The sequence below is a fragment of the Stegodyphus dumicola genome, chromosome 2 (genome assembly GCF_044657685.1).
Source record: "Stegodyphus dumicola isolate Sdum_Otavi_A_Nest chromosome 2, ASM4465768v1".
NCBI lineage: Eukaryota > Metazoa > Arthropoda > Arachnida > Araneae > Eresidae > Stegodyphus > Stegodyphus dumicola.
This window is the reverse complement of record NC_140769.1, coordinates 196,296,923-196,306,754: the sequence shown is the minus strand read 5'-3', so window position 1 is coordinate 196,306,754 and position 9,832 is coordinate 196,296,923. Positions and strand designations below refer to the sequence as shown.

Genomic DNA, 9,832 nt, shown 5'->3' with positions numbered 1-9,832 from the left:
TTTAACCAACATTCTGTTTTCAGATATTCAATACATTATTTTCCGACATTACTAATAACAGTATAAATACTAAACATCGGATAATCAACTTATACTTGAATGATAAACAATTTCCCTTCGAAAGACACCAAACGAAAATCACATTCTGTGAAAACGATAACCCTGACGTGATTCGCATTTATATATGAAACATTATCACTTCTGAATTTGTTTCATCCTTGTTGACTTTCTTAAATAACTAGGCTCACGCGGTTCATTTCCTGAACTAGCGACGATGCAGAGTTTCTGTTAATCCTTTTAGCAATTTCAACAGTCTACCGCTAGATGGCGCCATGATATTAAAAGATATTCAAAGCTAAAATACTAAAAAAATAACGAGAGATAAGGAATGTAACCACGGCGGCAGACGATATTAATGACTCATGCATTTTTAAAAGAGCAGTAGAATAAAGTATTGTAATGATGTTGGTTGTGAATTTCTGCCCTGTTAAATAATAACGCAAAATCAAAATGATACTCATAGTGGATGTAATAGAAAAATTTTGACGCTAACAATCCCTAGTTATGCGTAGTCAGGAACTACACGGATCGAAATGTTTCTTCGCCCATATCACTGCGCTCAGGCACTTCCTTCTGACTCGGATCCCATTGGCTCGCCATGCACCTCCTATGATTGCAAGAGAAACTGACACAAGAGAAACATTTAGCAGAGAGTTCTATCCATTGGGATAAAAAGAGAGAAAATGATGCGACACGGAAAACTAAGGTCAGTTCCTCACATTTTCTTAACCGGACATACAAGCTCCTACCTCCTTGATAAATTCGAGAAATTTATGCAAAATTTGTTTCAGCAATTGTAAGGTTTTCGAGTATGAAAATTAATTTTTCGCAGATAGGATGATAATTTTTCACTTCAATTTTTAATCTTTTCTGTAATAACAATTTTTTCCCCGTATATAGTAACCTTTCAGCTTGTATTTTCTATTACATTAATTTTCTAAAAGTAACACTTTTCTAGAAGTTATTAAATTCTTACTCAGTATTAAAAAAATTATAAAAATTTTAAATGATTATGTTTGATGGATAATGAAGAATAGGAACATGTACCTCGAAAAATCAGTCTTAAGGGGGAAAAAAGTCAGCATTTTTACGGAAAAAATTAATAAATTCATTTAACTAGATAGTGAAAGTTATGTATTTTTTCATCATCGTATGCGTCATCGTATGCGACGTGTGATAGCAGCCAATTTTAATACTTTGCTTCGCATTTTCAATAATACATATCATTCACCCTCTCCGTTGTCTCCAGGCCTTTCGAATTGTTGTTTTTACATTTTCATAAAGTGGAAGCGTGGATTGATTAGTTAAGTATGTAGTACTTTAGTAGTTTAAGTATGAGATATCGTTACAGTTCTGCATTGAAACATAAAACAACATCTAAACCTCCAAAGCCTAAGGCCCATATCATACGGCGTTTGTTTCACACGAACAACTGTTTCGGACAATTTTTCTGCCTGGTTTACTATTGAAAGAAAGAAGCGCGACTTTTTCCTTCCTTTCAAAAAAAATTGCAGGTTGTTCGTTTTCAACCAATCAGCTATCATCTTCGAATGCTATCAGCTTGTTTGTAATGGGGAACCAGTTTCTCCTGCGTTAACCCCAAAGCGATCTGTGTTGATTGGCTGTTGTGACAAAGCAGAAAAATTGTTCCAAACAGTTGTTCTTCTGAAACAAACCGACGTGTGATAGCAGCCTAACGCGTTAAGCCGCTGAACACTGGTAATTCGGTTTGGAATTCGAATCCTGACGAACGGGCTAGCTTCTTGGGCGTTTTCGCATTTTTCCCGTCTGTAACGTACAGACGAGCCAGCTTCTCTTAGAAAGTCCTCCAAGGAGACATTCCTCCCCTTAAGCAGCTAGCCCACGAGTGCTGTGCCACGATGAAATAAACCAAAACTAAAGCTTAATATTGTTAACTAACGATAAATTCTGTTAAACATTGAGTTAAATTTATGCCATAAAAACGTGTTTCGTCCTATGAGACCAAAAACATTTTTCATTGCATCAACTCTAGGTCTCACTTTCTTTTTCTCGAAAAACGTGTTACTGTTTTTATTTTACGAAGTTCGTAAATTTTCAAAATTGATTTTGTTGCTCCTTCATTTGCAGAAAAAAAAATTGGGTTAATCTTGCGTGCAAGCTATCCAGTGAAAAAAATTACTCAATTATGTCTTCGAAAATGAAGTCTTTTATTTCTTAAAGAAATGTCTTCCACATTGATTTGATTTAGGGTAGAATAATGTCAAGTTTCATTCACACTGCCTGGCATCGTTTGTTTGAATAGCTTGTTTAACATATCCGATCTTAGGCTCTGTATTTTAAATTTCTGCATATTAATTCTTTAACTTATGAGTCTGTCGTAACCGGTTAGTTTGAAACTGCTTAGGTGTTAACCCGAATACGAAGATTATACTGCAATTTTTAGTGATTTTTAATTTTGAAATTTTAACTGCGAAATCTTCTTTAATGTATTAAATTATAATTTGAAATTTTCAGAATACAGTTTTTATTAGCACAAAGTGGCCTTAGATACAATGGGCTATTAATCTCAAAACGGCATTTTGCCTCATTCCACTTTTTTGCATTGACTCTCTTTTTAAATTGTTGCCACCAAGTATTATCGCCATATATTTAAAGGAAATAAATAATGCATAAATGCTTGCCTCTGCATAAATGATTGCATCTGCATAAATGCGCGAATGTTTCTTGCATTGTGAAAAAACAACGGCATCTAGATCCATTAAATTTTGAATAAGGTAGTCCTCCAACCGAACATGGGCACTTGGAAACCCGAATTTTGAATTTGTTTTATTATCTATTTTAGATTTTGTGACACTCAAACGAATTTTTGATGAATAAACTCAAAGATTTGAAAGCGATCAATGGCAAAACGGTACGGAAAAAGACGTTTTATCTTCCGCGAACGAGACTGTGTATCCGAAATTCTAAAGATATGCTGTTTTGCTGTTTTTAAATATTTTGTGGTATTGCTGTTGAATTGAATTTTATGTGGTATAAATGCGGAGAATATGATATTTAATAAACAGAGGCCACACACAAACCGTTAAAAAACGCCCTTTGTGGCATAATATAAAATCTGAAAGCTTTCAGATTTTTTTTTTTTATTTTTATTTAAGGCTTACAAGATATGTTTATTATTCTCAGTAAGCAGATTTTACGTCTTATCAAACTATATATCAAAATATACCTATGGCTACATAAGGTACCGAAGCTTCGCGCGCAAGTCATCCAAAAAAATAAATCCACAACCTCGTTTTGAATAATGAAATTGTTACTTTCCTTTTAAATAAGTGAACATGTCTGGATTTACGCAATAATTTATGATGAAATAATGAAATTGTTACTTTTCTTTTAAGTAATTGAACATGTCTTGATTTGGCAATAATTTATGAGGAAATAATATTGTAGTTAAAGTTTTGCTTACCATTTGCATCGGTAATAATAGTTCGTTTTAAATATGTATGTTTCATATAAATAAATTTATATGAAGATTTAATTACAGTTTTAAAAGAAATTATAAATTTTATATTTTGAAAATTTGTAAATTTTATATTTTTAAAATTTTTAAATATAATTCTAAATTTTTGAAACATTAACTAAAAACTCTTTGATATACTATTCTTTAACGTGGAATTTTCAGATGCCAGTCCAATTTAATTATTTATTTAATCTATTATGATAAGTAAATGACATCATCAAGTAAATACTGTCAGATGACTGAGTTTCATCTGACAATATATTATTACTTTAAAATATTCTGAAGCATATTCTTGTAGCAGTACGAATTCGTTTTAAGAAATGTCCTTTCACCTGGCCGCATTTTAAATAAAAAGCTTATAAAACGTTAACCGAGTTATCTTAAATTATACATTACATTTAATTGCAAAATGCTAAAGTAGTCAAAGCACGTATGAATGTCAATTTGGTGAATTCGAAATTAATAAAATATAATTCATAATAATTTTAAACTAATAAAACGATCGTTGTAAATCTAACACTTGAACGTTTGTTGAAATAGATGTAATAATGAGAAATACTCAAGAGAAGTAATAACAATAACTCCGTTCGTGAAACCTGTCTTTAAATGCCATGTCAACTAGTGCTTCAAAGTAACTTCCAAAATTTATAAACTTTCATTTCTTTAATTGACTGGCGTTGCATAACGAAGACAAAATAAATTGTTCTTTTTTATGTAATATTATACATTAAAATCGATTTTTAGCCAATGTCAGCTTTTCATATTTACTTATACCACTTAGTTTATTACTAACTCATAATTAATATAACATTCAGTTTAACTGCATTATAATACTATCTGTTATTGTTTCTGGCATCTGTTTCTTTTCAAATTTTCATTTTTCATATCAAATCAAGAAAACAGAATAATTAAATGTATTCATTAAACTCTATTTATCGGTCGTAATCAGTTGACGAAAAAAAAATGAAATAGGAAAAAGTATTTCTTAATGCTAATCTTACATAACAATATTTTCAAGTTTGTTTGCGTTTTCGTGTTTTTGTTTGCGTATTTTAATGTTGTCTTTCCCCATTTGTCAAATTTCATTTTGTGATAAAGTAAAAGATTTGTTAAATATTATGCATTAGATGGTCTAAAACAGTGTTTCTCAACTGGATTACTCCAAGAACCGGTAACATATTTTGGTACGTTCTCGCAGACCGGTAAGTTTAATAATTCGACCCATTGGCACATTTTTGGACAGATAGCTGGATATTTCGCGCATCGGCAAATATTTCTTACGGACCGGCGGTTGAGAAACACTGGTCTAAAAGACTTTAAAAAAAATGCTTCAATTCAATTGCTATTATTGGATTCATGTTCCTGACCTATAATCTAACAGTATCTTAAAAAAGTGCTTCAAATTACATGAATTTCACAGTAATGTCATTTGCAGTGAGCTTTGATAGTTAGTAACTGATTTTTTTCAATGATCACTTTTCCTTATTTCCTTTATTTTCGAATTTCTTATCCTTCTGGTGCTTTTTAAAAATATCTTCAAGGAATAAATGTACACCGTTTTACTTTTAGGTGTTAAATAGATTCCTTTCTTCTAATCATCGATGTATATTATCTCTTTACTGACTGTTAACTAGAGTGAACTTATATGCGATGAAGGTTGTATAAAACCTGTTAACATTAAAATCTCTAAATCAACTTGCCCTATGAAAATTTGTTTTAAATGCAGAACATTTTCTAATAATTTGTCTTTAAATTTTATTCTTTTCATTTTGAAACAATAAAGACAATCAGATACGTCATGCCAGTTCCAAGTAAACTAACACATTTATAATTAGTTATCTTAAAACAAAAATTAGTAAACCACAAGAGTTATATAAGAAGTTATCGCTCTCATCCCTTAAAATTCTGCCCTGTCTAACTAATTCTCAGATTAAATTTAAATGTTACGTTAGAGCGCAAAATATGCAGATCAAAGGATGAACGTGATATGTCTAATATCAAATAGGTCGTATTTATTTCGATTCTTCAGATTGAAATTTTAAGATAAGCAAAATCCTGCGATTAAATATTCCTCCTGGCTTTTTTTTTTACTTTCTGTTGAAAGAAAAATTCATCACCATCCTATAACTATATCTTATGAGAAATATGTGTACATCGTGCATGTCAGCCTACCTAAATAAAAAAAATAACCTCTATTTATTACAGATCTTCCATGCGTTCCAGAATTTCAATACGTGAATAGTATTTACCCTATATTAGCTAGGTGGTAATGATATATATATATGTATATATATATATATATATATATCATTACGTCGAAAGAGAATTGCGCTAGAATTTTTACAAGGAGACATTTGCTCTATCTATTATCTTCTCTTATTAAAGAATGAAGAATGTGTATGTTTATATATTCCGCGTGTTGTACAAAACCAGCGATACCTTAGAGCTACCAAATTTCGAACACACGTAATCACCCACGCAAACATGTGCTCCTCGAAGTTTGAATTTTGGATTTAAAATGTTTTTTCATACTTTGTGCTAATTTAAGAAGCTTTTCATTCAAAATTCAAAGTTTTGTTCTGACACTCTGCAAAGCGTAAGATGGTTACGTTTCAAATTTAATCAGAAAACTCAGCGATATAAAATAAGTGTGTTGCCAAATGGCGAAAGACAATATATCGCATTGTGAAAAAACGGCGACGCCTAGAGCTACACAATTTTGAACACGCATAATATTCCAACTGAACATATGTACATTAAGCCAGAATTTTGAATTTAGATTTTTGTTCTTTTAAATTTCGTTTCTCTGTGAATTTAAGAAAGTTTTGATCAAAATCTGTACGATATGCGAGTTTTGTGTTACCACTTGTCAAAGCATAAAATATTTATGTTGCAAGTGCAATCATAAAACCCAAGGATGCTTAAGAAATAGCTTACCTCTCCGCAAAACGGCATATATTTTTTCGCACAATCAACAAATTGAGCCGCTTAAAAGGAATGTAATAGAATTTTCTTCCGAATATACTTTTATATTCCTATTTATTCATATATGCGTGAAATAGATGATTCAGATATGTGTTTAATATCCATACATTAATGAAATCACGTCTGAAAAAACTTCACCTGAATCACTCCGCCTGTTATACGCAAGGTGGCGAGACATATCTACAAACAGAAAAAGATTTATTTATCACAGATAACTGTTCAGTATAATATTAATATTGATAGCAATCCGTTCATTCAGAGCAGCGTTTATAAAATGCATTTAGAACAACCCTAAATGTGTATGCACATTCGAATACATAAAACCGTTTTCTTGGGGGAAACTTCTTTTTAATCCGTAAATTTTCTGATTAAATTTGAGAAACATAAATATCTTAAAATTCGCCAAATGGCAACAAAACTGAACCATTGAAAAATAACCAGCTAAAGCTTTTAACACTTACAAATACGTTCTTATCAATTTCAAACTCAAATAAAATGACTTAAATATTGATTAATTAAATAATATAAACACGCTTAGAAAAATCGCGACACAACAGTCGAGGTTAATGTACTAGAAGTCAAAGTAGTTTCACTATTCTTAATCTAATAGCGGTAGCAAAAGCTTTCTCTTCTAACTTCTTTCTCAATAATAATAATTTTGATGGCCAAAACAGAACTCAAAACCTGCAGCTTTGGTCTTTAAGTAGGAGTGGATTTTCTCACATAATACATTTATGCGTAAATCATTCATTAATTAATTCAATAAAGCATTACAAGAGTTGAAACAGATGCACCTGATAAAGCCACTAGGGCTATATGCCTAAAAGGAGGGATGCCTTCGTGGAGGACTGGTGAAGGGAAACTGGTTCGTTTTCACGTAACCCATAAGGAAAGCCCCGAAAACGAACCATGCGGCCAGCCTTTTGGCCTGAGATAGTTACCCATAAGCAAAGCCAGTTCAAACGACCAACATTCAGCGGTCTTAATTATTCGGGCACTAGTGCAGCTTATCCGAGCAGCAAAGGCAAGAGTTAAAACATGAGATGTTAAATGGTAAATTTTGTTACTGATCTTACATTAAGAATGATAAAAATACTTAAATTTTCTAATCTTAATTTTTTATTAATTGATCTTAATTTATAAGGTTTTACTATTACTATTATGCTATATTCGTCACTTTCTACCAGAATGCAATCTAGTTAATATATATAAGCCCTGAGTTCTTGGGATTGAGACACATGATTTGTCTGATATTGCTAACAGTTACTATGTTGCATTTCACTGCTACTTAATTGACTCATCGGATTTAGCTTCGCAAACCGCATTTCCTTAATGTATATTTAGGGCCCGAGCCAAAGCTTACTTAAATACATGTTACTTTTACTTCATATTTTAATTTCACTTTGAACGTTTGTCTACGGCTCCCACTAATAACGGATATTAAGCTTCTGTTATTCAGTCCCGGTGAGAGGTCCAGATTTCCAGTCCCGGCGAAGGTACTGCGCATTTTTCGCGTTACTGCATCGATGTGACTTAATGACTCTACAATCATTTATAGTTAGCTGCTGTTTGATCCTAAACTTCTGGAAAGCAATTTATTAGTGAAAATTATTTTGCACTTCTAATATAATGCTTGCGAATATTTTGACACTTAAAAACGTCTTTCAAGAGGTTTGGTTTGTGAACATAAATCGAAATGTTGTGACCGTCTTTCTATCCTGTTTTTTTTAAACTCATTGCCGTAACGAGCATTTTGAAATATAAACAAAGATGTATTGTGAAAATGTACCCTACAATCGAACGATTAGAGGAAGTGGATTGTTCTACGTCCAGCCGGAAGTTGTTGCACCGTATCTCTACATCCGTCATCTCAAACGGAGCATTTTCAGGGTCAGACGAAAATATAATTTTGGATATTTAAATATGCTCTTTTCATATTGCTTTTTTAGATGCTTTGTTTTGAAGTGGAGTTTTAATCCATCATGAAATGTTAAGTAATTTCCTTGTAACGTTCAAAATATAGTGTTGTTGATCATGAGTTTTGCTTTCCATGCAGTTTAAAGGCGGAATTTTTTCCAAATGAGATTTGCCGGATGTCAAGTGTTCTGCAGGATATCACTAAGGCTTCCGCAAGAAGCGGTAATTCATGGTCTAATCGTATAAACTGATAAATATTAATTTTTATGTTGGAGTTGTCTGAAACAAAGGGTTCTGAAAGGAAAAAAATGGTCAGAAAAGCTGGTTTAAAAATCATGATATTGATTATAAAATACTGTGAATTATACATTTACTTTAAACTGATTTTCTTTCTTCATTTGTGCAAAAATGCACCTTTTACAGTAAATAACTTATTATAAGTGACTAATGAACAATAAATAAAATAAAGCGCATCAACTAAAGTTCATAGGGGTATTGTTTTCACTGCTTTAAACATAGGCTTGTATAATCGCTCAAAATGATATAATAAAATGATTAGTTACTCAGTATTAATTACTGAGTAAAATGGCCGAACTATTTAAACAGAAGACATCCTGGGAAAATTTAAAGAGTATGAATTTCGAATTAAAGCTATAATTTACTAAAACAAGCACAACTAAAGTGACGAGTTATTTCCACAAAATTAAAAACATGTTGTGTTACTGAATTATGTATCTCTTATTGGTGGAAATAATTAAGCAGTTATAACGATGTCTTTATAGAGAGGTCTGCTTCCTTTCCTTTCTTTATTCAATTGCTAAATATTTCTCATTTTCTTTCGGAAAGGAGATACGCACAGACATGTACATAAAATATGGTGAGAGCAAGAAACGTCCCTACATGTGTAAGCACATAGCCCTCTTTTCAAACAGTTCACGTAAAAACATAAAACTTGCAGTAGCTTTCAGTAGCTGAATTTTAAGTTGTTATAAACCGTATTTTTATTATAAAGCTTTAGCATTTCCTATATAAGAGAAATGTATGAAATGGCTTCATTCGGGACTGCATAGTTGTAGCGCAAATGTGAGTAAAATCGGTGATAGGTGAAAATATCGCGGAGAAAACAATGCAAGTTGAAAACATCGTCGTATAAACATCGTTAGGAAAAAGACAGCAAAGAAGGAATAATCGCAGTTCAAAAACATCGTCGTTCAAAATAAAGGGGTTCGCAAAGTTCACAGTTTTAAAATTTTATTGTAAAAAATATTGTAGCATGGCAGGCGAAAATATCGTAGGAAAAACATCAAGGACGAAATCGTCGTGGAGGAAAGAACGCAAGGTGGAAACATGGTCGTATAAACATCGTGAGGA

General features: G+C 31.9%; 1 protein-coding gene across 5 annotated transcripts in view; it reads left to right on the top strand.

Annotated features, from left to right (window-relative positions):
• The first annotated feature begins 391 nt into the window (after window positions 1-391).
• Window positions 392-9,832, top strand: part of LOC118198040 (papilin-like) — a 137,655-nt gene continuing 128,214 nt past the window's right edge. For all 5 annotated transcript variants that reach the window (XM_085811606.1, XM_085811608.1, XM_085811609.1 and 2 more), the window contains exon 1: window positions 392-766. In XM_085811606.1, coding sequence (XP_085667732.1) covers window positions 744-766 — 23 coding nt within the window. In that variant the 5' untranslated portion in view covers window positions 392-743. The remainder of the gene's footprint in view (window positions 767-9,832) is intronic.